The sequence below is a fragment of the Martes martes genome (assembly GCF_963455335.1).
Source record: "Martes martes genome assembly, chromosome: 7".
Taxonomy (NCBI): Eukaryota; Metazoa; Chordata; class Mammalia; order Carnivora; family Mustelidae; genus Martes; species Martes martes.
Genome location: NC_137894.1, coordinates 139,966,874 through 139,994,721, shown reverse-complemented (window position 1 = coordinate 139,994,721; position 27,848 = coordinate 139,966,874). Strand labels below are relative to the sequence as shown.

The 27,848-nt window shown below is 61.0% G+C and overlaps 1 protein-coding gene across 2 annotated transcripts in view; it reads right to left on the bottom strand.

Moving 5' to 3' along the window:
- Positions 1–27,848, bottom strand: part of EVL (Enah/Vasp-like) — a 146,133-nt gene that overhangs the window by 6,272 nt on the left and 112,013 nt on the right. For both annotated transcript variants that reach the window (XM_080807647.1, XM_080807646.1), the window contains exons 4-9: positions 11,375–11,438; positions 8,126–8,193; positions 6,269–6,498; positions 5,505–5,626; positions 2,178–2,238; positions 1,389–1,452 (exon numbers count right to left, since the gene is read on the bottom strand). In XM_080807647.1, the coding sequence (XP_080663773.1) occupies positions 1,389–1,452; positions 2,178–2,238; positions 5,505–5,626; positions 6,269–6,498; positions 8,126–8,193; positions 11,375–11,438 (609 nt within the window). The remainder of the gene's footprint in view (positions 1–1,388; positions 1,453–2,177; positions 2,239–5,504; positions 5,627–6,268; positions 6,499–8,125; positions 8,194–11,374; positions 11,439–27,848) is intronic.

The window sequence follows — 27,848 nt, the reverse complement described above, 5'->3', positions numbered from 1 at the left end:
GCGCAGAGCTGCCCCGTCGGGAAGGTCGGCTTTGGGTGGAGCTGGAAACCTGGCTCTCTGCTCCCGGCCTCCCTTAGGGCCAGGCGGCCCTTGCAGGGTTGCGGAGGGCCCTGCTGTCACCCTGTGTCTCCCCGCTCAGGACACAGCTCCCAGTCCCTCCACCTGGTTGCGGCCTGGCTCTGAGTCCTCTCACCCTGGTTGGGTCTCTTCTTGGGAGTGTGAGCCCTGTGGTCGGGGAGCCTCTTAACCGTGACCTCTGGGGTCGACCTGAGACTCCAGCAAAGGGCCAAGTGGGGCGGAGGAAGCGCTGGGCCTGGCATCTCTCGGGGCGGCCTGCGGGCCCCGCACGGACACCTGCTCCACGCCCTGTGCCCCACACTCCCCTCCTGCGCAGGCCCTGAAAGCTGCTGCTCCTTCCATCTTCTAAGTGGTGCCGGATTAGTATTTCATTTTACTTCAAGAGAGCTGTTGGACTCAACTGAACTCCCTGGCTTTGCAGGTGAGCAGAGAGACAGAAGGAAAACCCCGAGGGGCCGCAGGGAGGCCCGCTGTGGGTCTGAGGAGGGTCTCCCCAAGGCCACACGGGGGGGTGCACGCTCAGCCTGCACGCACGGAAGGTGGGACCACATCCAGGCTCCAGGCGTGTGGCCTTGAGCAAAATGCGTCACCTTCTAACTGGGAAACACAGAACCCTTCCCTGGGGCAGGGACGTGGGACAGGGAGGCGTGCACAGGATCATGAACCCCCGGCGGCAGCTCTGAGGCGAAGAGGGCCCGGAGGGCAGTGTCCCGGGGGAGGCAGCCACACCAGCCCATGAGCAGCCCTCCGCTGTGGGGCGCGGGCCGGCCTGCCCTCTCTGCCTCGCTGCGGAGCACCGGCCGGGCTCAGAGCAGATGCCGCACACAGTGCGCTGAACCAGCGGGAGCCCGAGCGCAGCGGCCCCTCCCCACTTGTGGCCTTGCGGTGTTCTCCTGTCACCCCTGCCTCCACGAGCTCCCACGTGGGTCTCCGTCTCCCACTACTCTGCAAGCATCACCGGGCACCCTTCCTCTGAGCACCACAATGAGCGAGACAGGTCCGCACCCCCCTCAGAGGCCTGGCCCGAGGCCAGGAGCCTGCGTCCCTGATGCCACCGCCTCCTCTCCGCTGCGGGACAAGAGAGGGCTGCAGTGGGGGTGACGGGCCAGCCGGCTCTGATGTCCTTGGGCCGTCAGCCCAGGTGGCCACACCCGCACCTGCTCCAGCTCAGCGTGGAAGCCACAGCTGCACCTGCCGTGGCTCCTCCTGGAGGCTCAGGGCTTCCAGAAGGTGTCAGGGAGACCCACTTCGGGGGGCCCCTCCTGCTCCACAACCTCATGCGTGTCACAGGGCGGGACAGGGTGCCTTACCTGAGGAGTTAGGTGGCTGGCTGGCTGCTCGGGTCCCCGGGGATGGAGAGGTGCTCGGCTCTTCCTGAAATGGGAAAGAACAGCTCTGCCCTCACACTCTGCTTAGGAAGGCTGTCGGGGCAAGGGCAGGGTGCTCTGTCCAGGCCTCAGGGGAGCGTCTGCTCCTCACGTTTTCTAAGGAGCATGTATTGCCTTAAGAATCAGCCAGACAGGGCGCCTGGGTGGCTCAGTGGGTTAAAGCCTCTGCCTTCGGCTCAGGTCATGATCCCAGGGTCCTGGGATAGAGCCCCGCATCGGGCTCTCTGCTCAGCGGGGAGCCTGCTTCCCTTCCTCTCTCTCTGCCTGATTGTGATCTCTGTCTGTCAAATAAATAAATAAAATCTTAAAAAAAAAAATGAATCAGCCAATGAGCACCGCCATTAATAGGCACAAACCCGCCACCTTGGTGGGGAGAGGGCTAGCCCCGGGGTGGGCGGGGAGGGACCAGGCTGTGGGGGGAGACGTGGGCTCCTGCAGAGCGGGGCAGACCTTCTCAGTGGCCGGCAGCAAGCCCTGCCCATTAGGGAGTCCCCGGCAGCTCACACAGCTGGCCCGCAGGAGAACAGGCGCGGCCCGAGCTCTGGGGACCTTCTGCTCCCCGGTCCCCCCAAACTCTCCTGTCCCTCCTGTGAACCTCCGGGTGAAGCTTCTGTCACAGGTATGTCCAAGCTGGGCGCATGTGTGTGCCCCAAAGGCCTGGTGTCTCCCGCCGGCAGGCACCCGGGGCGGCGAGGGCTGGGGTCTGCTCACCGCTTGGCTTTCATCATCCTTTCTATCCGCCGGCCTGTCTGTTTGGGAGGCTGCTTTTCTCCTGACACAAGGAGGAAGAAGGTGCAAATCAGCTCCGGAAGGTTCTCACGCGGACCCAGATGCCTCTGCCAGACACAGCCTGGTCCTCGGAGGAACCTGTGGTGGGGATCTGACCCCGCTTTGGTGTGAAGGAGGCAAATGTTCCAGCGGCCATGATGATGCCCGGGGGAGTGTCTGGGCCTTTGTGCTCGTCCCATGACCCTGGGCACAAAACGGGCCTGGGCAGGGAGAACAGGGCCCAGGGGACATTCCTACGTCTGTTTACAGCACCTGAGGGTGGGAAGAAGTTGGTTTGCACCCTGTTCAGGCTCCCTGGGGGCCTGCGTTTGGCCACGCGGCAGCTATGCTCCCAGGACACTCAAGGCCAGGCCACAGGGACCAGGAGAGGCGGCCCCGGTCACAGGTCAGCGCCAGGGGAGCATTGTGTCTTCAGGTTGACTGGCTTAGGTAGGGGAACCCCACACCCTTCTGGGAAGGAGAGAAACCTCGGAACTTAGTCCTATAGCCACACCCTCCCCGCTCTGGAAAACCTCTGTGAGGCCGCCCTGCTCAGAAAGGGGGGGACCCCGGAGAGCTGGGACTGAGGTCCTCTGGTCCGTCTGCCTGCTCCCCACTTGCCTGGACGCCATCTCTCAGCCTCTGAAGCCCGCCCCTATGTCTCAGCCTCAGTGGTTATCCCCATCTGGCTGACTCCCGTACCTACAGGGCCTTAGTTTCCCCCAAGACAGGCGGCTCGGGCTCAAGAAGCTGCCGGAGCACGCAGCACGTGGAACTCAGGAGGCGAGGCTGTCACAGCCGAGGGACAGGCCCGCAGGGAGCTGTTCTGCCTAGAAACCGGGGGATGCCTCCCCACCAACCTCTTCCTCACAAGAAGGAAGCCAATTCTGGGGCGCCCGGATGGCTCAGTCGGTGAAGTGTCTGCCTTCGGCTCAGGTCATGATCTCTGGGTCCGGGGATCGAGTCCCACGCCGGGTTCCCCATTCGGTGGGGAGTCAGCTTCTCCCTCTTCCTTTGACCCCCCTCTCTGCCCCCACTCATGTTTGCTCTCTCTCCCAATAAATAAAAATCTTAAAGACAAAAAAAAGAGTAGAGCTACCTGCCTCTGCCTTGTATTTCAAATCTGTCCTCCTGTCTTACCTTTGGTTGCCTAGCGCCAGCCAGCAGTACCTCTTCCTGGACAACAGCAGCCACCAGATGGGCTCCCCACTGCCACTTTGCTCTGTAACACTGTGTCCCCACCCACAGCCAACCTTTAATTTTCTAAAGATACAGAGCAGGCAGGCACGGCAGTCCCGGGAGGGCCCGGCACACAGCTCTTGGCCACGATGACTTTCCCACCTATACCCCGCTGCTGGGAGACAGACCTCACTGCAGCCCCCCGAGGGAGTGGCAGAAATTCCGTGCTTCAAAGACTGACTTGCTGAACCCTTGTGGGCAGGGTGCACTCAGGCTTGTTCTTGGCCGGGCCTTGACTGTCCCGCCAGCCTCTGGGCGTCTCACCGTCTTCTGGTGAGACTGACCTTTGCCAGTCCTCAGGAACTTCCTTTGCATTTGGTCTGAACCATCTAGGCCTAGTTGTTACTGTTGACGCACTGGGGGAAATGTGATGGACTTGGGCAAAGTGTGAATATTTTCTTTTCGAGAAACATCTACTTTTAGGGGCATCTGGGTGGCTCAGTGGGTTAAAGCCGCTGTCTTCGTCTCAGGTCATGATCTCAGGGTCCTGGGATTGAGCCCGATGCTCAGCGGAGAGCCTGCTTCCCCCTTTCTCTGCCTGCCTCTCTGCCTACTTGTGGTCTCTCTCTCTCTGTCAAATAAGTAAATAAAATCTTAAAAAAAAAACCCCAAGGAACACCACCCCCCCCCAAATCTACTTTTACACAAGGCCCTGCTCTCCTCTGGGAGATGGAACCTGCCATGCCTGCGAACGAGGCTATCTCCTGCAGCCTGATCTGCGGTCACTCTCCTCCACGCCCTGGGCTCTAGGCCCAGTGGCTTTCTCAGCCTTCCCAGTACTGTAATACTGCCCACTCGCCTCGGCCTGGACAAGTGTTCGCTTCCTTCCCGGCTGTGCTTGTGTGGAACCTCCTCTGTGAAGGCCTCCTGGCTTTCCCCAGGGAATGGCTTGCACTGGCATGTAGCCCCAACGCCCTGCGAGCCTCCACTCTGTTGTGTGACAATTGCTCACAGTCTGTCCCTGCTCTTGGTTACCTACGTGTGCCATGGGTCAACCTCACGGCTCCCTTTGCCACTCCCAGCGGGTTCCCTCTGCTGTCCCCGGCCATGTGTGCAGGGGCCCTGGGCAGGAACCGTTGGCACTGCCCCTGCTGCAAAGCACCAGGCCAAGCGCCTGCCCTCCGGGAGCCTGGGTTCCCGTCATTCTCACAGAGCTGTGTACACTTAACAAGGGGCTGCCCCGCTGTCCGGTTCTCACGCAGGGCAAGCCCACTTGAGGGCAGGGAAGCAGCCAGAGACTGAGAGGAGGTGGGGGGGGGTGGGTGTCACAGTCAGAGTGAGGCCCGGGTGCGGCTGTGCACAAGAAGGAGCGTTCCGATAGGCCTGGGGAGCCACGGCGCCGGCAACCTGTGCCAGCACACTGCCGCCGGCGCGCCATGCTTACGAGGGACAGCCAAGCTCCGCAGCCCCTCTGAGAAGGAGCCACCGGGCCCCTCGGTCGTCGCATCAGCGGGGGAGCGACTGTGAGGCACGGTGACAGGCTGCTGGCCGGAAGCGCGCCTGCTGGTGTGGCGGAGAAGGGCTGAGCGGCCCTGGGCCCCGGCAGCCAGCCAGCACGTGGACGGAACTCCTGTTCCATCTCCCAGGGTGCTGTCCTCTGGGCTCCTGCCACTTCAGAAGGCCCTTCCCCGGCCCCCCACGAGCGCCCCCACGGGACCGGCCCCGCAGCTTGCATTCGCCGTGGGAGACTCCGGGACGCGCCGGCTCTGGGACATCCCTTTTCTGTTGGGATCTTAAGTGTGGGGAATGAGCCTCTTTCCTCGGAACCGATCTCCGAATTTCCCTCTGCTGGGAGCGAGGCTGGTACAGGGAAGCTGTGGGAACCAGACGGGGAGGGGCTGAGAGCCGAGAGGACTCCGCACGGCTTGCTGCTTGGGGCTGGGCCCTGGAGAAGGGGAGCTTGACTGACAGTCCCCTGCTTGGCTGAGCCCAGTGACAGTGGGCCCTGGGGCCGGGCAAAGGCTGCAATTGGACACTGAGGCACAGGAGATCCCTGCCAAGTAGCTGAGTCTGGGGGCGCCGAACACCCACCTCTTGGCCAGCAGCTTGTTCATTTCTTCCATGAGGCCTCCTCCACCACCCCCACTGCTTGCGCGGTTGGTGTCAGACTTGGAGGTCCCACTGGGACTGGAGCCTCCGGACGCATCTTCTGGCTAAGGGGTAAGGATGCAGCGTTTTAGGCTGGTGTCTGTGGTGGGATGTCGCTGGGGACGGGTGCAGGCCAGCGTGGACAGGATTCCTACGATAGTGGCACTGGAAGAGGCCCGAGGCTCTCGAATCCCATCTCCCCGCCCCACAGGCGACCCAACAAGAGCCCAGCAAGGGCCCGGGACTGGCTGGTCCCAGTTAGACACTGCCCAGCTCTGCTGACTCATGTCCGTGCCCTTGCTAAGGTGGGTGAGCCGTGACCGGGAGGAGGCAGTTCTTGGGAAAGAAGCCAAATTCTGTCTCGGAGGTATTGCCAGAACCCTAGCCGCACTCCACTGCCCCGTGGCTGCTCCCCGTTCCAGGCCGCCGGCCTCTAGAGCAGGCGTGGGAGGCAGGAGGACCCAGATCCAGGACACCTGGGCCTGAATCTGAGCCCTGCAGCTGCCCGCCGCCTGCTGGGCCAACTGCATCCGTGGCCGTGTGTCAGTCTCCCCACCGGCCCGGGGCTGCTGCTTGCCGGCTGGCGGAGCTACGGGCCAGGCTGGGGGGACCTTCCCTGTGCCTTGCAGACGAGGGAAGGCACTGCCCGTTGGGCAGCTAGAAAGCAGCGCCCGCCCCCCCCCCCCACCCTCCCCATGGACGCTTACCCGCTGGACTCTCCTCAGCTTGGCCCCGGCCAAGGCAGCAGCCAGTCCGGACACGGAGCTCTCGTCGTGGCTGGCACCCTGGGCTCCTCCGGCTGGCAGTGGGGGTGGTGGCGGGGGGGTGGACCCCGTGGGGGGAGGCGGGACGGGGGGTGGGGGAGGGGGTGGGGGCCCGCTACACGAGAGGGGGGCGCTGGCTGCAGATGAGGGGTGCCCCGGTGGGAGGATGGGTCCTGAAAGGCAAGGGTGGGGCTTAGTCGGTCCCCAGTTCTCAGCTGCTACTTCCCTGGAAGGAGGGAGAGACGGCAGCCTGGTCCTCTGAGGGAGAAGCTCAAGGTGCTTCTTCCAGGAAGCCCCCCATGGAATGAGTCCAGCCCTGGTCCATCACTCCCAACCCTGGTGTCCCCAGCATTCTGGGCCTTGGCGGGACCCAGAGTGTCACATACTCAACATCCCTTGAGCTCAGCCTTCTCTTGCTCTAATGGTGGTCTTCCCATGGGAGATGAGGTGCTTTGGTGGCACAAATTGTATCTCTTTTTCCTTCCCTGTACCCAGCGCCTCCCCAGGCACTGGCCCTTAAAAGGCAGCTGTGACTGACCCGTGGCCTGTGGGGCTGTGGCGGGTAACTGAGGCCGCAGGGCAGAGTGGGGCATACGTTAGGGAGCCATGCTGAGCCCTGGGCTGTCCTCAGCCCACCATCCACACAGCACCCCCCCAGCACCCAGTGATCCCCCACCGTGTGGCCAGCACGGTGCCAGTGCTGGTGAAAGTGGCCACGGGCTCTCTGTCGTGGCCTCGCGGGCGAGGAGTGAGCCGGCCACAGACGGAGGCACGTCTGTAACGGCGGCAGGACGGCAGGGCTCCTGGGGTGGGCACACGGGGGCCCGTGGGGGAGGGGCTCCAACAGCAGAGCCAGACGTTCAGACGTCCTTGGGGAAGTGGCCCGGCGCTGGGACGGTGACAGAGGGGCAGGAGTTGAGTCTGGTGAAGGAGGAGTGAGGTCGGGGTCAGAAGAGGGTGGGAAGTGCCTGAGAGACACTGGACAACGTGGAAGGGGCCGCCAGGAGGCCAGCTTGGCTGGGGCGACGGGAAGGGGTGTTGTGTGACTAGGGGCCCCGGGGGGTCTTGGTGCAGAAGTCTAGCTGAGAGGAGGTGCTACCGGCCAGCATGTCTGAGTGGGGGCTCTTGCCACTGGGCAGGGCTGGTGCTCAGTCTTCCCGTCAGCGAACCAGGGTAACGCTCCCGGCACAGGGTGCTGGAGGCAAGTGCGCAAACGCAGAACCTGAAGGCGCCCAGTGGCCTGAGGAGTCCCGGGCCTACTCATCGGCACCGCCCCCCTTCAGGGAGCCTTCTCCGGCCTCCCTGAGCTCGGGTCCAGTCAACGGTGAGAACGATCCTGCCCCTTGTCCGGAGGGCTTCTGACTCCCAGGGCAGGCAGGGCCCGCCTCCGCGTGGCCTCGCAGCTCGCACTGACTCGGTCACCACGCGGGCGCCGGGTCGGCTCAGTGTGCTCCACTCGTTTGCGCCCCTGACTGGACACTGAGCTCCCTGGGGCCGGGGCCGCGTGTGCCTGGCTCAGCGCGGTGTGTCCCTAGCCCTCCACACGGTGCCAGAGCCACGGCCTGTGTCCACGCAGCATCTACTCGGATAGCCAGTGCTGGGGGACCAGAGGCCAGTGGGCAAGGGCCGGGCCGAGCGGAGCTCATCCCCTCCCCCAGCTCTGTCCCCTTGTCCCCTTGCTTTCAGCGGATGGGACCGTCACAGAGACCCAGGCAGCAAGCAGCTCTTCACAGAGGGCGCGAGGTGCCCCGCGAAGGGGCTGGGCACGGCGCGGGCAGCAGGCCCCAGAGGGGCGCTCACCTGCGGCCGAGGTTCTTCTCTCCAGAGACTCTTGCCGCTGCTGCTGGTGCTGCTGCTCCATCACTTGTCTGGAAAACAACAGCAGAGCAGGCCTGACGTCCCGGAGCCGAGAACAATGTGGCTCTGTGTCCCGAGCGCGGGCTGCAGAGTCGGGTGTCGCTGGCACTCCCTGAGAGCCGCTGCACGCCCCGGGCTGGGGGCCTTGGCCGTGAGCTCGCCCCGTCCGCCCCGGCCCTGTCCGCCGGGCTCGCTGTCGTCACTCACAGGAGGCGGGGCATGTGACTGGCTCCAGGTCCCCAAACAGGCAAGGGCTGGTGGCACCCCCTGAACAGGGAGCCCCTCATAAAGGCTGGGGTGACCATCTGGCTGAGTGACTAAGCTTCTCCCCAGGCTGGACGTGCCCATCTGGGTTTTGGGGGCCTCTGGCCTCAGCAGACCCGACCTTGGGGGCCCCCATTCTTATTACACCTAAGCTTCCCGGAACAGTTTAGGCATTGCTGGTTACTGGGAGAAGCGGACACTAAGGCTGCACGTCCTCATTCATTTTACCCCAGATGCAGCCACAGTCTAGGCCTCCGTTAGAGAGCAATGCTACGTGCGCCTCAGTGGGCACAAACGTCCCCGCTCCTTCAGGCAGAGTGACCTCGGTGCTCTCAAGGGCAGGTCGTGTGAGGACACCGACGCACAGATATGTCTATGGAACCTGGGACTGAGATGCTGGGCCGGAAGGGGGCTCGAGGAGTCACGCACACCCTGGAGAGTGGCCAGGCTTCAACCGGTGTTCACCCACTCTAATTTGCTCTGCCCGGGAAGCACAGGGCCAGCTACTCTGGGAGGCAAGCAGCGGTCTCCGCCTGGCGGGGGAGACGGGAAGGGCGGCGGGCAGAGCGGGAGAGGTCGTGTCGCGCTGTATCCTCGGTTCAGAGCGAGCTTGTGCGTCTCTGGTGGGGGCACCAGGCACGCAGCCACTGCTCAGCAAGTGCTCTGTCAAGTGGTAAGTGTGTGGAGGACGGAAAAAATACGGCTGCTTTCCTCTGCAAGGAAGGCTGATGATACAGCACCTCCTCCAGAGGGGACCCGACATCACTGCAAAGACCACTGGGAGGTAGTGAGCTTTCTGGCTCCTGCTTTGGGATGGTGGCTTTGTGAACACCGACAAGTCACCCCCTTCCCAAGGCCTCAGCTGCTTCTCTGGAGAGGCAGCGACAACACGTGTCCAGGGAGCTCTTGGAAGGGCTCTGAGTGATCCCTACAAGATAATGGAAAAGACCTTTCTGGGACGAAACGTGTTTGAAAAGCTCCCAGCAGTGCTTGCACCAGATTTTCTGTCCAAACTGCGGAAACATCCCCAAACTCCAACTTTCCCAGCAGGATCCACATGCTTAGATGCCCTCAGCAAAACGAAGGCGCTTGGAAATCCTTAAAAATCAGGTGTGGACTTAAGAACTTGTTTGCGAGAGAATACAAGGTTCTGGTGCTTGGAATCAACGTAAGTCACCTCTCCCCGGGGCCTCCCTCTGTGTGAGGTGACAAGTAGGGAGGGACGCAGAGGAGCAGGTCCCCCACCCTATCCCGGCCCGCCCAGGGGCCGGGTGTTGACTCCTGCAGTTGAGAGCCGGGCCTCCAGGGGGCGCTCCGGCCCACGGGCAGCGGACTGCAGGCGGCCTGGGGGAATGCTGGGCGTGGGTGGGCGTGGGTGGGCGTGGGTGGCAGGTCGAGGTAGTGCAGGGTAGCGGTTAACCACTTCCGAGAGACCTGCTTGGACCCACCTGCTGCCTACTCTGACTCCTGGGTCTGGTGGGGCTCACGCGCGCCCTTCTTGGGGTGGAAGCAGCCCCAGGACCTGAGAGGGTGCAGTTGGGGCCAGACGGGCCGCCGGTCCTGGTTCTGCCTTAACTTTTCGTTACTTTGGGCAAGTCCTTTCTGCTCTCCTGGCTCGTGTGAGGTACCAGTAACAGAAGCCCGGGAGGTCAGGGTGAGGAGTAAAACCAGCCCAAACCCGTAAGAGCCCTTCGTAAACGGCAACGTGCTGTACTGCTGCCAGGCTAGAAGACAGGCCCACAGAATTAACAGACCCGTGGGAATTGATAAAAGGAGTGTCTCCTGCCTGCAGACAGCCAGAAGCACATTCCCATCTTTGCCTCATCTCTTTGAGGCGAGGGAGCGAGAACACCACCGTCGTGTTCCAACAGGAAACAGGCCTAGAGCAGGAACCTGCCCAGGGTTCCAGAGAACCCCGTCACAGCCAGCAGGCTCCCAGAGGTTATCGAGCCGTGGCCTTTAGTCCTCAGAGTCAGGGAGAGGCTAGAGGCAGGAGGGCCCCGGAGATCCTCCCAGCCAGCCGAGGGGTGGGCACGGGGCCTCCCGACTCCCAGCCCAGGATTCCACACGAGCTTCGCTGCAGGCCCCCGGCTCAGCCCCTCTTCTGAGAACCTGGGTGGGGAAGGCCTGCACCAGGCCCAGGTCCTGGACACAGCTCCCACAGAGCCCGATCCAGAGCCTCTCAGAGACGCAGAGCCCCTGCCAAGGCGATGGCAGGCCGGGCACCCTCCCTGGCCCTGCCTTCCCTGGCAACATGACCTGGGGCAGCTGCTCCCTCCTTGGCCACCATGAACTCTTCTGTAACTCCTGGGCAATGACACTGGCCCTTCCTCCCAGTTCAGGCGCTTTAGAAACTCCCTGGAGGGGGGGTGGGTGTCGTCCTATGGCCCACATCCCACAGGAGCGGCCGGCTCCACAGGCTGGCAAACAAGGACACCCCCACAGCCCTGGCCAGGCCGTCGGAGAGCAGCGGCAGCCCCCGCGGGGCGTTCACGGCCTCTGTCCACCCGTCTCAGCCGCGAGGTCAGTGGGCTGGGGTTACGATCCTCCTGAGGCCGTGGCCCCTGCCCGAGGCGTCCAGTGAGGGAGTGTCTGGCAGCACAGAACGGAGCCTAGGCCACAGGCCTCAGGCAGACAGCCCTGCGCGTCGTCTGCCCGGCTCCGGCAGCGCGGCCTTGGTCATGTTACCGAACCCCTCCGCAGCGTGACAGCCGCCTCCTGACACACGGGGGAGGCTTGAGTTCAGTACGAGGGACCGGCACGCGGGGTGCCGCAGACTGGAAGTCTCCATGAGACCTCACGTTCCCTTCCTCACTCGGGCAAAGCTGCAGAGGCCCGGCTCCCGCGTCCCCCTGGTCAGGCCTGTCCCCCCGCAGTGACTGTCTCTGGGAGTCGAAGGGCCGCCGGCCCTGCTGGCTGCGGGATTACCTTCTCTGGATGTCCGTCTCTTCAGGAGAGGGGCCATTCTGCACCTGACGCTGCGTGGAGGGGCCTGTGGGACAGAGAAGCACAGAAGCAGAGGTTAGCGAAGAAAGGCCCTGGCGAGCGAACCTGGAACTCTCCCGCCTCTGCCCTCCTGGCCCACAGGAGCCGTCTCTGACCTCTCAACAGGCCCAACGCCGCCCCCAGCCTGTCCCCTCAATCACCTCTCTGTCCCTGTCCCAGGGATCTTCTCCCAGAGCCCATGAACCGGACCGCGTTGCTCCCGTGCCTCAGAGACAGTCCAGCTTCTGAGCAATCTCCCCTCCCTCTCGGACCAGGCTCGCCGTGTGCTCTGCACATCGCACAAGGCCATTCCTCCTAAGACCACCAGCGCGCTCGGCATCACCAAACCAGGAGATCCGTTCTGCCCTCCTCGTGAGCAAAGGACTGACCCTGGCGTCCGAGCCAGGGACTTGCAGCTGGTCTGGTGCAGCCGCAGTCCCGGCTCCTCACCATGATGCGGGGCCCACCTGCCCGCCTGCCCGCCATCTGGGAACCTGCAGCTGTGGGCACAGCGAGGCAGGGACGGCAGCGGCGGTTACTGGCCGGGCCACACCCTGGCCCTGCAGGGAAGGGCCCAGAGCAGCCCAGGCCTGCTGCAAGTGCCCTGTGTTCCGATGGGGAGTGGGTGCCGAGCCACATTCACAAGAAAAGACAGGCTTCCGCCCCAAACTGAGAAAAGGCTGATTGTTCCTTCTCTTTGCTGGCTCGGGTGTCACTGGGGAATGGCACAGAGTCACAGGGACAGGGCAGAGAGTCTGGGCAGGCCGGTCTCATTCTTCCCTGACTACATGGGGAAGGGGCTTGTCTCCTCCCTAGGACAAAGTGGCAGCCCACTCAGCCCACAACAAAATCCACCATGTGTAGAAGGCTTCTCGCACAAGCGCTCCGAGCTGCTGAGGGATTAGGATTAGCACGTCGTCCCCCAGATCAGGGGCACAGCGGGAGAGACAGCAACAGAACCTCAGAGTGGAAATGGATCATCTGGGGCTTGCCTCCGGCCCGGCCCGAGCACAGGAGTCTCTGGTCTGCCTCCCAGGCCGGTCCTCCTGCCTGATCCCAGCAACGGACGACACTACCTCCCGTGACCACAGGCTTTCTGCCGCACAAGTCTCAAACCTACCCATCCTCAAAGGCCCTGTCCCCGCCACCAGGTGGGACACAGCACGAGTCGAATCCTTTCATGCCCACAGTGAGCTTCCACGGTCGGCATCTTCCAGACCTTGCTGTCCTGGGCCCCAGTATCATCTCCAGTCAAGTTTTCAGCGAGCCACGCCTTGCTGCCCTGCTAGCCCATGTCAATGTTTCAGCGGGGGAAGGAGGAGGATGGCAGTGGGCCTGCTGCTTGGTGGGAGGAGAGGGCCTCCCAGCACTCAAGGGAAGATGCTTCCCGGGGTGGACCTGCCCAACCCTGCCCTTGCTTGGTGCCTTCTGCCGCGCTCAGAGCATGGGTGGCAGAGAAGGGGCTGGCACACGGACAGACATGGCTTCTGTAAATGCTGGTGGGGCGGCCTGGCACTCGACAGGCATGAGATCGTGAGCTTTCTCTCCCCATCACTAAACACATTTGTAAAAGGAAGTTATTAAACATATACCACTTTGCTCTTTTTTTTTTTTACAATAATTGTTTTTTTCTGACTGTAAGTAACATATGTGTTCAAGACAGACATTAAAAAATTTAAAACAGGGCGCCTGGGTGGCTCAGTTGGTTGAGGGACTGCCTTTGGCTCAGGTCATGATCCTGGAGTCCCGGGATCGAGTCCTTCATCGGGCTCCCAGCTCCACGGGGAGTCTGCTTCTCCCTCTGACCCTCTCCCCTCTCACGCTCTCTCTCACTGTCTCTCTCTCAAATAAATAAATAAAATCTTAAAAAAAAATTAAAACAAATTCAAAAGCAAATCCTTGATCAGGGATCTCTTCTGTCTCCTCCTCGGCAAGGCCCCCGTCCTAGCCCCTTCTACCTTGTTCTCAGGAAGCAGGGGCAGGAGAACCCCGCTACCCAGCAGAGCCAAGGCACTTCCCTAATTTAACTTCATTTTCACTCTCACAACCCTGCTGGCCACCGAGAGGACTTGTCCTGGGGGAGGTGGGCTGGAAAAGGGAAATAACTTGCTCTGGGTCGCGAGCGGCAGACCCACACGACCCACAAAAAGCCACTCTATTTCTTCCGTTCGGTTACACCATGGGGTTGTGCCCTTCTGGGACACACCGCCAGAAGAGCCACAGGACAAGCGGCTGCAGCCCGCAGTGTCCACAGGTCGGACAGGTGTCCTCTGACCCCCACCCAGAGGCTCTGTGCCTCCACCCGCTTGTCCTGGCCAAGGCAGGAGGGATTTAAGACAACTCAGCCTCCCCTCCCCATCCCATTCTGGGACTTGGCCTGAGCTGCTCTGTTGCTGGCTGGACTTCTGGAAAATTGAGCTGTTCTGCCTCACTCTAGGGCCTGGCCTCGGCTGCCGAGCCCACGCCTGAATCTGGAGTCGCCCTTCTTCCATGGCTGAGCCCATCCTGGAGACCCTGTCTGGCACCTGGTGTAAGGACTGGAGCCCTCCGGTATCCTAGCCAGGCCCCCTCTAGCACGGAGGTCACATGATTTGGGCTCTGCCAGCTACTGAGATGTCTCTGTGTCTGCCAGCCTGGTCTGGTCTCGGTCACTGTGTCTGTTTCCCATCCCTTTGTTGGGATCCCCGATGACAGCCAATGGCTGTCTGTTGGGCTGGACTTCCTCCCAATACCTTCAGCCAGCCTGTTCCTCCAGAGGGTGGGGGACATCCGAGAGGAACCTGGCTGTTCCCAGGGGGTTCTGGCCCCCTGCATGGCAGACATACTTCAAAACCAGACAGCTGGAATTTCAGACACTACAGAGCAGGAAAAGACAGTGATGCTTGGTTGCGTAAGGCCTTCCGTTCTTCCCAAACTAAGAAAATGTGAGTCTGTTTTGAGCTATGAGAATTCTTGCCATTAGGAAGCCTGGTCCCTGTCTCAGAGGTGGGAGCTGGGGCCCGGGGAAGGGGCTTGGCAGCGTCACAAGGGGTATCCGCCGCAGACATGAGGTTCCCACGGCCTCCTTACTCCTGGCCGATTCCCCCCACTGACTCCAGCAGCCCCAGCGGCAGAGGCAGGGGTGAGGGGCAGGGAGGAGGATCTCTCCTTTGGAGTCATCTAGGGCTCCTTGGGAAGGCCCTGGCATAGCCCCCTTTCAGGAGCTTCGGCGGGAGATCTCTCGGTGGGAACACTGTCCCGGCATTGAGTTATTTCTATGAGTCCCTGTGCAGTGCCGCTGGCAACCAGGGCGGAGGCCATGCAGAGCCCCCGCCACAGAGTCAGCCCAGCCAGCCACGCCCCCACCTTCAGGATCCAAGGGAGGGAGCAGGTGGGGACCCCCGCTCCTCTGCCTCCCACTGCGAGTTGGTTATCGGGTCTTACCGTGGCACTGAGATCCCGACAGAGCCCACCGCCTCTGCGTCCCCACGTGCCCGCCCTGGCATCTCTCTCCTTGACGGATGCCTCAGGCCGCCAGCGGGACCCTGTGCCCTCACTCTCTCTCCTTGCTTCCCGCCCTCTCTTCCACACGGACACACACCCTCTGGGGTCTGTGGGAGACCCAAGCCTGACCCACAGGGGGTTGGGGCCACACTCTGTGGAAGAGGACACCAGCCCCCTGCCCCGCAGCAGCGCTCTCACATCTGCTCCCTGAGCCGGACCGCTTGCTGGGCTCCCCACCTCTCTGTCCTCGTGTGGGGCCCTCAGTCGACCCGGGGACCCTCTGCAAGGCTCGACTCTGACGTCCGCTCTTCCAGGAAGCCTTCCCACACCCTCACACTCCTCACTGCTCCACACGCCAAGGGCCCCTGTCACAACCCAGCTCTCACTAACACGACAGAGGGGGAAAGCAGCTCCTCTTCCCTGCGAGCTCTTGCGGCTCCTGAGGGCGGAGAGCACGCCTCTTCCTCGTCACCCCGCGCACAGGGCCTCGTGCGCACGGGACCCTGCTCTGTTTTGCTGAGTTGAGTCGGGACGGTTAGAGAGAACGGGTGACTGCTGGCCCAGGTTGGGGAAGCACAGCTGAAGAGACGGGGCTGAACTCGCTCAGATAAGAATAAGAATCACTGGAGAGATAAGCTTCAGATAAGCGATCCCCAAATTCAGGCTTGTTCAGAGAGGAGGCCAACCAAAGGGATAGATCTCAGGCTAACGATTCCCTGCCATAACCAGGACTGAGCTGCCGACCGGACGCCCGAGAGACAGTTTGACCTGGCCTCTGTCACAGGGCATGGGGTCTGATGAGCTCTGCGTGCAGCCGTGTGCGGACGCCCCTCTTTGTACGGGATGGCAGACATTCATCTAGGGGGATCACGTTTAACTGCCTTGTCCCCACAAGGTACTGCTGTGCACAGGCAGGCGGGGGAGGCGCCCGGAGTTGAGAGGGAGAAAGCCGGGCCAGAGCTCTGCCCCACACCGGTCAGCTGGACCTCCCTGTCTACAGAATGAATGTGAAGAGGACCCTTAAAGCCAACAGGGGCGCCCCACAAAGCTGCTGCGAGGAATAAACTAACTACATGAAAAAGCCCTCTGTAAACCATAAACTGGTTTGAAACTATTTGACAACTATTCGTTTTTATTAGTATTCAGAGCAAATTCTTAGGGCACCTGGGGGGGAGCTCAGTCGGTTAGGCGTCCAACTCCTGATCTCAGCTCAGGTCTTGATCTCAGGGTCGTGATTTTGAGATCCGTGTCAGGCTCCGTGCTGGGCGTGGAGTCTACTTAAAAAATAAAAGCAAATTCTTTGGTTGGCCTCTGCTCGGAGTCCAACGTCTCTTGCTGGTCACTGACCTGCCTGTGTCCTCGCACACTCGAATGGCCCCTGACCCCAGTCAGGCTGCTGGGGCTTTTAGGAAGGCGCCTCACTCCCCATTTACAGAGCGCTGCCTTCTCCGGTTCCACGACATCCCTGCAGAAGGGGTGGCGTATCTCCGGGAGGTGAGGGGACTTGTCGAGGCCAAGGGGCTCCTGGTGATGGCCTCAGTGTCTCAGCCTGCCGAGTATGGGAGCTGGGCTAGGGCTCTAGCTAGGACGACTTATCCTCTCTCACTTGTCCCAGGTAAGTTTTGCTGAAGTCAGAACAAAGAGCCTATCGGCACCACAGACGTCTGAGCCAGAGGAAGGGAAACGCCAGCTGGAGCCGCAAACAAAGGTGGGGAGAAGCAGGGCGCCCGTGCGTGACTGCTGTGGGTCCAGCCCACGGCCTGGCAGAGGGTGGCCTGTGGGGGAGGCCCACACTGACACCAGCAGCTTTAGGCCCTTTTGCGCAAAGTCCCGCTGGACAGTGACGCTTCCTGGGGAAGGCGCTAGCTCCCTCTATCTCTGAGGCCCGCTTTCCGGATGGCTTTAAGTCCCATCACACGCCTGCTCCTACAAACCCGGTGGTGATCCACAGGAGGGCTGTTCATCCTTAGGGGTCATGAGGTAGGAGAAGACAGAGGAGAAAACAAAGCTAGACGGGGCTGAGGCCAGGCCAGACTCCAGCCATGAGCCTGCTTGGGAGGGGTGACACGGGAGTCTGGCCAGAGGGGACGGGGCTGGCCGTCAGAGGTGGTCCCACAGAGGCCGCGGGACCGAAGGGAGAGTCAGTGTGATTGACCTGAGGCAGTGGTGTCAGCCAGACCAAAGGAGAAAGTGGGGCCAGGGCATCTGAGGTCATCTCTGAGGGACAGCCGCTCTCCCTGGGACCCCAGTGTACTGGGGGCCCCCGAGCAGGGTGTTAATGATCAACACACCCTTCCCAGGGCTGGTCTGAGGTGGGATGAGAGCATATTGGGCACTGGCCCTTTCTAAAGCCTTCTATAGTGCCTGTCCTGGATGTAAAGACTTGACAGAGGATTCCAACGCGAGGTACAATCATCTTCAGGAAAGCCACCCTTGTTTAACAGAAAACCCGGTCACGTGACTAATTCCAGGAGGATGAACCAGATGTGGACGATGCCACAGTCCCCCCAGCTTCACTGTGCGGCAGAGAGGCACGCAGGTCACAGGCTGGGCCCGGGTCCCGTGCGGCTGCAGGGGCACCTTCCTGTGGGGACTCTGTGAGTGCCCAGCTCCCTGTCCACCAGGACCCCGTGCGTCCACTGCACGGACCAGGAAAGACGGCGAAACGGACCCGGGCGCACAGAGCAGTCTGACTTTTACTCTCCAGGGACAGAACTTTTGTCCTCTGTATTCCCAGCACACACTGTAGTCTGGCATACGGTCAACGCTCAGTATTTGCTGAACGAGTGAAGGACTAGGCCCCAGGCAGACTGCGTGAAGCTCTACAGCCAAATGTTGAGACGACAGCAGGCGACACATTCTTAAAAAGTTCTCAGCTCTCGGCTGGAAACGGTCAGTGGCCAAGCTGGCGACGGCGCCTCGCGAGCGTTGAGCTAGGAGAGCAGGAGACACACCGCGGGTCGCCCACAGAGGTGGTGCTCGGAAAGGACCACAGATGGGATAAGGGAAGACACAGACCAAGTTTACTGAGTAGTTACTATGTTCTGGGGCCAGGCTCTGTGTAGGGTTCTCCCTGCTAGTCTTCCTCCTCATCCTCGTGGGCTGGAATCTCGCTAGCACTGCCCCCAAGGGTCCGCTGCAGGACCAGACAGGCGGTTTTCCAAGTGCTGGCCCAGGGGCCTCTGGACAGTGGGCAGTGCTCATGCTCCCGCCAGCCCCCACCCCCGGGAAGATAGCCCAGGCTTCCCACTACCCCGGCTCCCACTTTCCAGTCCCTCCATGTTTCTGGCTGGCCTCTTCCGTACTGCTCCCGTTTATACAAACACCCTTCGGAGTGAATTTGGGGCCAGGAGACCCAACTCTTGCTGGAGTTCTGCTCTAAGTAGTTAGGTGCCTTCGGAGGTCCCTCCCCTTTCTGGGCCTCAGTTTACCACGAAGTGAGAAGAATGGAACCAAAGACCATCTAGTTCTAAATCTCTACAACTGAAAAGGACAAAGAAGGAAATACACCAAGATGGGGACAGTGGTTATCTGTACATTGTGAGAGATTATTTCTCTCTTTTTGAACTTCCAAAGCCTGTCCAAGTGAGATATATTACCTTAAAATAAAGAAACACATGGCTGGGAGTCCCCAAGGAGGGCACACGTGGGGACTCCGTGACGCTCTCCCCATGAGTCCGGTGGTGCAGGGCGGGCAGAGGCCCTGACCGCTCCTGGCCCGGGTACCCCACTTTGAATTACACAGCCCGAGCTGGGCAGATAAGCCGGGGCATGGCCAACACCTCCTCCTGAGAGAGGCTGTTCCCCTGCCTGCCCATTAACATTCATGAGGTACTGGGACACCAGCCCCCCAGCCCCTCTGGGACACAAGGGACAGGCTAGGTTTCGAGTTAGTCTCTATAGGAAAGGCATCCCCTGGGCCTCCTGAAAGGATGGAACCCGAGATCCCAGGAGCCGGGACAAAGGATCCAGCACCTGCTCAGTGGGGCTCGATGGCATCTCTGGCCAGCAAACGACACCTACCTAATGTGGGCTGGGCAGAGCCCGAGCCCTGCCGAGGCGCCCTCCTCCCCTCTCCATGTCTCTGTCTGCCTCCTCCCCTCTCTCCAGAGGGTCCCTGCATTGTGCACTGACTTAGAGTGGCACTCTGAGATGGAGGCAGGCTTTCTAGACCAATGCCTAAGTACTCCTTCCCCTCTCGTTTCAGGGCCCCCCCTGTGAGCAAGCTGGTGTCTGTGTGGGAATGGGGTCTGTGGTCTGGGCCTGAGTCTGCAGTTGCCTCTCCAAAGCCACACAGGAATCGGTGGCAGAGGTGGGACCAGCGCCCAGGACAAACGTCCCCCAGCCCAAGGCTCTGGCTGGACAAGCAGGTGTCTTCCCACTTACGTGCTTACAAAGCCAAGGTGGCTTGGCACTAGACAATCCTGACTGCTACCTCCTGCTTATTTATTTACCTATTTTTAAAGATTTTATTTATTTGACAGAGAGAGACACAGTGAGAGAGGGAACACAAGGTGGGGGAGCGGGAGAGGGAGGAGCAGGCTCCCCGCAGAGCAGGGAGCACGATGCAGGGCTCGATCCCAGGATCCTGGGACCGTGACCTGAGCCGAAGGCAGACATCTAACGAATGAGCCCCCCAGGCGCCCCTGCCACCTCCTGCTTTAATGACAGTTCAGCTGCTTGCCTAGAGTTATCCTGCGTGAATCTCCCAGTGTCTTTCCTGCCCAGGCCGCTCTAAGGAACAGAGGCTCCCAGTGGGCTGGTATGTGAGGCAGCCCGTTTCCCTTTACTCAGATCCCTGGAGGCAGCTGAGGTGTCGCCCACCAGACTCTTGTAACAGACCCTCACTCCTGAGGCTGCCAATCATGGTTTCACCATCACCTCATGGTGACCCAGGGCTGAGGCTGCATCAAAGAGGCCAGAGTCTACATGACCCGCAGTCCTGCCAGGCCAGCCAGTGCAGATGCGGGGCTGATTCGGAACCGGAGCTAAGGCCTGGGCCACACAGGCAGAAGCACCTGCCGTCCTGGCAATGACGCAGCCCCCTGGAGTCTAGACAGAGCCGGCCTTTGCACCGTGCTGATGGCCGCGGGAGGCCTGTGGAGGCCGCAGCCCCACCTCCCTGTCCCTGTCCTTGCACAGAAGGCTCGGGAGGCTCGGGGAAAAGGAGGACTTGCTCGCTGGAGAAGTGGGGTTGAGACCTAGGTTCCCAGGTTCCAGGCCAGGATACCGCCAACCAGCCTGCCTCATCCCCTCAGGCTGTCTTAGGCCACTTTCCTGCTGAAATAACTTTTCTCCCTTTCCTCACAAGCTCACTTCAGGACACATAACAAACCTTGACAAGAACCTCAAACAAATTAAAACACGATAAAAATCTGTCACACCTTTACAGTGTGCGTGACAAAGTGCCTTTGTGTGACTTTGGCCATTAATCTGCTCGCTCTCCAGGGTGGGGCCCGTCAGACCTCCTTACAGGTGAGGAGACAGAGGCTGGGAGAGGGGGAGCATCCGCCCAGGGCCAGGCACGCCTCGAGTGACTGGTGCCGCTGGGACGGATGCCCATGTCTCCCGAGCCCAGTCTGCACACCGCTGCTTCTGCCCACACTTCCGCAAGGCCTCAGGGCAAAGCAGCGCTTACCCTCTGCTCAGTCACTAATGGGGGCTTTGTCCCAAGATCCAGAGCTCATGTCCACCACCCCAGCAGACGGGAGCAGAAGGAGAGGCCCATGAGGAACAGAGAGGAGAGGCCCATGAGGAGTGGGGAGGAGGGGCCTGGGAGGAGAGGGAAGAGCCCCCATGAGGGGCAGGGGGAGCCCCCTATGAGGAGCGGGGAGGAGCCACCCCATGAGGAGCGGGGAGGAGCCCCCATTCCCACCCCGTGAGGAGCAGGGAGGGGCCCCGTCACCTACAGCTCACTCTGCAGAGCACGGTGCAGTGGCAGTGGCAGAAGCAGAAGCAGTAGCAGTGGGAGGCCCACTCTCTGCTGACCATTACGGGCAGGCCCCCGGGCGCGGTGCAGGAGGGCGCTTCTCGCATCCCGGCCACTTACCTCTCCTTCCTTGGCCGCCCGGCTTATGCAGTGCGAAACCGATACGCCAGCCAGCCGTCAAATGGGCTTCACCGCCTCAATCTTTAATGAGGCTTCCCAGCTAACCTATCAGAACCCTCCTGCCTACCTGATTCCAGCAAGCTCTGGGGGCTGGGGACAAGTGTCCAGACCCCTGGGGGGTCAGCTCACAGGCCTTGGTGACACCAGTGTCTGCCAGAAGAACCCCCTCACTGTGGCTCTTGTCCCTGGGGACAGTGGGATGGGCGGGGCGGGCACAGAGCCAGAATGGAACAGGTGAGTGGCCAAGGGCAGAAGCCTGGGCACGGTCTGCCTAGGCCACCCACTCTGCCCGGGGCCCCCTGCGCCCTGGCTGCTGTTCCTCTCGCTGCCCCTCCTTGCCATCGTGTTTGCTTCCTCCCTCCTGCTTTCTCTCCCAGCCCAACCAGTTCCAAGGTCTGCAAGAGCTCAGTCCTTCACCCTGCCCGCAGGCTCGCGTCTCTTCCACTGCCCTGGGACCCCGTCCCGTCGTCACAGCTGTGGGCACAGAGCCTGTTCCTTCTGCCGGGTGACCTTATCCACACTTCCCTGACTGGCGACCCTCGGGACCCGGAGCCCAGGTGAGGTCGGCATTCCCTGGCACTCCCTTCTTCCTGCCCCCTGCTCTGCCGTAGTGTCCTGCCCCACTGTGCCGAGGGAGCGCACCCACTGCCACTCCCTGAGCTTCTCCTCTGTGTACTCCACTCCGCTGCGAGCTTGAGAGCAAACCCCAGGCCTCTCCCTTCTCATACACGAGACCGGCACCGGGCCCGGCAGGAAGCGCACATAGCACGTTTGTGTGGCCTGCCCAAGGCCGGCATCACACTCTCCGTGTGGGAACCTGCTCAGCCCCGGTCCCACCCGCCTTTCCACTCTGTGCCCTCTGCGGGTCTCCAGGAAACGCCGGCTCTCCAGAAAACTGCCCCTCACGTCTGCCTTCCCTGGGCTGTCTGGGCCCCAGCCTCGTGCTCGCTCGAGTGGCAGGGTCTCCCAGCCTCCGGCTCGTTGCTTTGAGCCATGTTTGCAGACAAAACATCAGGAAGCAAGTTTCTCCTCTGCCATTCCGCAGCCAGCGCCCCAGCAGGGCCTCCCAGCACCCACGGAATATCCTCTCGGACCTGGGGCCTTCTAGGCTCTAACTTGCCTGGGCCCACTGCTAACTATCCTCTCCAGCTCCCTCGTTCCCAGCCGGTGCCTTCGTTGGGCCAGACCCCACCTTCCTCACCATCTTCCCTGGTGGATACAGACAACTCCCTGTTCCTTCTTTCTCTCCCTGGGTATAAACGCAAATATGCGAAATACGCACAAATTCGTAAGGAACGACACTGGACTTCAAAGAATTTGGCTTCTCTCTCTCTCCCCCAGACACTGCCTGGGAGGGTGGCCTGAAGGCTGGCACCTCACCTCCCCCTCTATTTCCTCCTTGACACAGGGCTCGCACGGTCCTGCCTGTCCAGATCCTTCCTCAAACAGCTGACATCCATTCTAAGGGGCTCTGGGACCTGGGGCTAGCTAGTCACGGTCCGTCTTTGGGACTGTATCTTCTGCGGGCTGAACTAGAGAGGCAGCACCCCAGTTCCGACAGTGGCCCCACCGCTTACTACAAGCTCACCATGTGCCAGGCACTGTTCTGGGTGCCTGGACTTGAGGTCACTTAGAGCTAGATGCAGCCCTGGCTCTGTCACTTACTCTTGGCCTGACGGGTTACCGTTCCTCTGTTTTCTTATTGGAAAAACAACCAAAGCGCCGTCTGTCCGGGGTTGTGGATCGGTAACCTGTTAGTGTCAGCCTCCAGTCCGATGCGGTGCGACCCACCGACGGGGTCTGCTTTCTGTTTTAGGTAGTGCTGCGTGAGTGACACTTTGTGTCTGTGAAATTCTCATGACACGTCCCAGGAACAGTGTGATCACTACCGCATCGGGCCAGGGATGCCCCGAGACGTTAAAAACTTGCCTACATCAAATCTGTGAGTGACAGAGTCAGACCCAGAACTGGGTCCTGCAGCTTCTAATCCCACGCTGCCACCTCCCCGATGCTGACGCTACAGAAACTGCCTGGGGGAGAAGCCGTCAGTGGGGGCAGGCTCTCAGGCGTGCAAAGTCCGAAAACCAGCTCCAGGTCTGCCCGCTAGCAGTGGGCCTCTTTTCCTTAAAAAGCAGTGCCTATGAGGGAAAAGGAGCTGCAGGAACGGAAGGTGAGGCCGCACATGCGTGGGCTACAGGCCCAGTGGACCCACGTGCTAATTCTGCTTCAGCTTCAGTCTCTCCCTGACTTCCACCCCTGAGGAGGGTGCACTGGGTGGCCCTGCGGCCTTGCACGGCCTCCCAGCTGGGCGGTGCCCATGCCCACCAGCCCGCACCCAGGCTGAGCTGCCCACCCTGCCTGCAGCCACCTGGTGCCCCAGGAGCCCAGGAGTGAAGTCCTAGTAGCAGTGTCTGCAAAAGGGAGAACACATGTGTCCTGAAGCACAGGCCGGCAGGCAGCTAGCGGGACCGGAGTGCGGCCTCTGCGGCCTGACCTTCCTGGCTAGTTTCTCCATCTCTGAAACCAGGTCTGGGGGCACCTGGGGGGCTTAGTCAGTTAAGCAGCTGCCTTCGGCTCAGGTCGTGATCCCAGGGTCCTGGGATCGAGCCCCGCATCAGGCTCCCTGCTCCATGGGGAGTCCACTTCTCCCCCTGCCCCTCCCCTGCTTGTGCCCACTCTCTCTCTCTCAAAAATAAATAAATAGAAAAAAAAAAAAAAAAGCTGGGGTCGTGGCTGATGCAGTCTCGGAGGCCTTCTGCAAACTAATTAATGACGTTTATTTGTTTCTTCAACAAGTGTTTACTCCCAATTTTGCACTCCGATGGAGGAGAGCAATAGAGGGAAGTAATTTCTAGACTGAATCATGTAAGAATGTTCTGTTAATGGAGCCTGGCTTGGCTAATCTCCAGCTGTGCCCGAGTCCCCAGGTCAGACCTGGTGGCCAGCAGTCCCCCCTGTGCCAGGCACTCCTACCCTCTGCTTCTGAGGCCGCTCTACTCGCTGCCCTCTGCTCCTAAGCTGGAAGGGGCTCCCATGCCAGCGGCAGCCCCTTCCATCTGCGGGTGGGCACCCCAACAGCTTGGTGGTGCTCTGGGGGTATGTGGAGGAATGGAGAACATAGACCATCTGAGATCAGGTTTACTGAAAGGTAAATAATTTAAAACGAGGAAATAAGCACAGATGGTCCATGGAGTAGAACAGAAAATCTGCACGAGGCTGGAGGGACTTTGGGCCCCCCCGCCGGCCGTGTAGCTTAAGCCCAGCCCCAGGGGCCCTGTCGCCCAAGGGCTGCTGCTCTTCAGTGTGTCACCTGCATCCTCCTGAGCCGTTTCTGTCCTTCCTGCCTCTCCCTGGTGGTCCTTGTGCTTGTGACACGGCATGTCCCTACTTCCGCCCCACAAGCCCGCCCTCCTCCGAGGCCTGCTCTGGGCTTGTACGAGGCACCGCATGACATCTTCTCAGGGAACGCGCTTCCTGTGAGCCCTGCCCGGCCTGGCGCCCAGGCTGCCTTTTATTAGAGCCCTGTAGGCGCTTGTCTGCGCCCCTGCCGGACTCCGAGCACCTCGCATAAGAGAAACACCCTGTACTTATGCTTCCACATCACCGTGTGGAATTCTCAAAACAATGTGACAAGCTGTTATTATCACCCCGTGTGACAGATCAGAAAATGGGGTTTCAGAGGCATGAGTCAGCCACGTAAATCGGTGGTAGAGCTGGGTCAAGCCAGGAGGCTTTCAGCTACACCTTTCTGCCACCGCAAACAGGGCCCGTGTTGCTGTGAAGCTGGGCGACAGGCAGGTGCGCTGTCTGTGCTCTGAGGTCGCCGAGGCCAGCCTCCATGGCAGACCATTGCAGACGCCACTGGGGAGAGGTCCGGGCCGCTCAGAGGCAGGGCGGGCAGAGCCCAGAGCTCCCAGGCCTCGGGAAGCTGTGAGCCAGATGTGCACCTGCTGGGCCCCGAGAGGAGCCATGGCGCCCGGGGAAAGAGATCCCGGCGGGGATTCTTCACCTCTGAGGATCTGTTTGGCTGGGAGACGAGGCTGTGAAGGCCTGGGCCTGGGGGGCTCCTCCCCCATGGCTCTGGGGGAAGGGCTCCGCTCTAGAATGTTCTACCCAAAGGCTGTCCTTCAGGACCTGGCCCTGCCTACTCTGCAGCCTCATCTCCCACAGCGCCCAGGATGGGCAGCGCTCCTGGGAAGGGTGCCAGGCTCTGTGCGCTGCACGTGGCGCTGCCTTCCTTCGGAACTGCTCGTCTCTTCTGTCCCCACACTTTAAGACCCAGATCAGGCTCGCCTGCTGCAGAGGCTCACCTGCCGGCCCTGTTCCCTTACCTCAGCCTGCCGGCCGGGCCCCCTCCCTCCTCTCCCGCAGGCCCTGCCGGCCTCTGCCACAGCACCCGCCACGCTGTACCGTCAAGTCTCCCCTCTCCCCCTGAGCCCCAGGAACCCCGGAACCTGCTCACTCATCTTTGTGTGCTGGGGCACAGCCCAGGACCGACACGCCACGGATGTCTGTGCAGTCACTGATCACATAAATATCACCGTGTGGGGCACACACACCGCTGCCCTGGAACTCAGGCAACAAAGACGTGCATGTAACGGCAACATGGTAGGGAAGAGAGCTGAGGTGGCAGGTGACGATCCGGGGACGTGTGACGATCCGGGGGGTGAAGGAGCCACAGGCTATTGCAGGGAGGAACATTCTAGGCCAAAGGGACATCAGGTCGAAGACCCTGTGTCAGGAGCACAGGGAAGCAACAAGGAGGCCAGTGTGACTGAAGTCAGTGGGGAAGCAGAATGGGGGGCAGGTGGGTTTGGAAGGCGCCAGGGCCGAGTAGCCTGTGCAAGCCTTGCTATGGATTTGGGTTTGATTCTGAGTGAGACTAGAAGTCTCTGGAGAGTCTTGAGCAAAGGCTGACCTGACCTGGGTTAGACTGGAAAAGACCAATCTGCTTGCACGTAAAGAACAGACTACTACGGGCTGAGCACAGAAGCAGGCAAATCAAGGGGGTGTCCGCTGTGAAAACCCCATCACGTGCTGAGTGAAGAAAACGGGTGGGAGAAGGCAGGCGGCAAACAGGTGGGGGGCAGGGCCTCAAATGCTCACACGCTGTCCACTCCCGAGACTGCAAGTCGTACTTCAAGGCCGGCACTTGGGTCTGAGTCCTGTGACGATGACTTACTAAGAGATACGAGCTGGCTCCTCTCCTATGGGAGCTGAACTTGGCAGAGGCTGACCTGTGAAGGGGTCATTCTTTAGGAAAGAAACAGATGCTAGCTAAGAAATCAGAACACGGATGCTAACGAACTTCTGACTTCCTTCGGAAGACACAGGCGTTTGGCCACAGAGATGGGCCAGGCTGAGTGCCTGCCACCGTTCCCCTAGGATCAAGCTGGGCAACCACGCAGGAAGCATGGAGGCCGCCAGCCGACGAGCGTCTCTTCTGAGAGGCTATCTGTGTGGCAGGAGAGACCTGAACTGGCAGTGAGGAGACTGGGGGTGCGTCCCTCCCCGGTGTGGCCTTGGGCAAGGCACTTACTGCTCTGAGCCTTCATGTCCTCCTCCCTAAAGTGGGGACAACAATCCTTACACCTCCGCCGCTCCCAGAGGCCGCCGGCCGTGAGGAGCCGGTGGGATGAGCCAGCACGACGGCGTGTGGGGAGGCGCCGGAGCTCTCCTCAAGGAGCGGGTGGGTGAGCCCCTCGGGCACGTCTCCGCTTCTCCCTCAGCAGCGTAAGAATGACTCTGCCACTGTTGAGGGGCGAGGCCCTAGCACGGCCTCCTGGGACTGGGTGCTCTGGGGACAATGACACTCCGCTGGTGTTCTCATGTGCTTTCCAGCTGACGAGTCACATTCCCGTCTACTGTCTCACGGGGCCTCACCACAACTCTGTAGGCGGCCACTGCGTCCACGGTGAAGATAAGGAGACAGGGGCCGCGGGTGGTACGCTGGCTTGCTCAAGGCTGCCTGGCTGCTCCGTGTGCAGGGCCTGCAGCATGGGCCTGGCCACCCTGTCACCTGCCGCCGGAGTCCGTGTCATTTCTGCCAATCACCTGTGCCGACCACAGGCTACTCACCGTGCCCCAACCCGGGCACATGGGCAGGGACGGCGAGGCAGACCGTGCAGCATCCCAAGCCCCGACTACGGCCCTGGTGTGCAGGCCGTAGCTACGGAAAACTCCAAGCCCCAGACACACCTGCCGACCAGTGTTAGGGAGAACATCCTGGGGCTGGAAGTGAACTGCAAACCAACCAGCAGCTCCTGGAGGAAGACAACGGAGGGATGGCGGCAATCAGGGCCCCCAGGAAGGATACAAGGTGCTGTGAGTGGGCAGACGGAGACCCCAAGGTCAGGCAGAGCTTCTTCCCAAAGCCTCAAGTTGAAGTCCCAAACCACAGAGCCTATCCTCACCCTCGACTGCTCCCACCCCGGCTCCGTCCTGGCACCGCAGCCGTGTTCAGGCCCCACCACATCCACCACCATGCACCCCGGGCCATCCCAGTCCTGAGCCCGGCCTCCCTCCGTGTCCCAAAGCAGGGGAGTGGATGTTGTTTTTTAACTTAGCAAATATGGGAAAAAAAAAGAGTAACTTCAAATTGTTAGAGTAATTTCCAGGTGGCAAAGCACTTTCACGGACGTCATGTCCCTTTACCCTCACAACAACCCTGTGAAGTAGGTATGACCCCGTCATACAGACGGAAAAACGGTCTCAGAAAAGGACCGTGGCTTCACCAGGGCACATCCTTGGCACAAGCAGTGCCTGAACCCAGATCCACCTGGCGCCATGTCCGACGTGCCCGCACCTCCGGGCCGCAAACAGCCG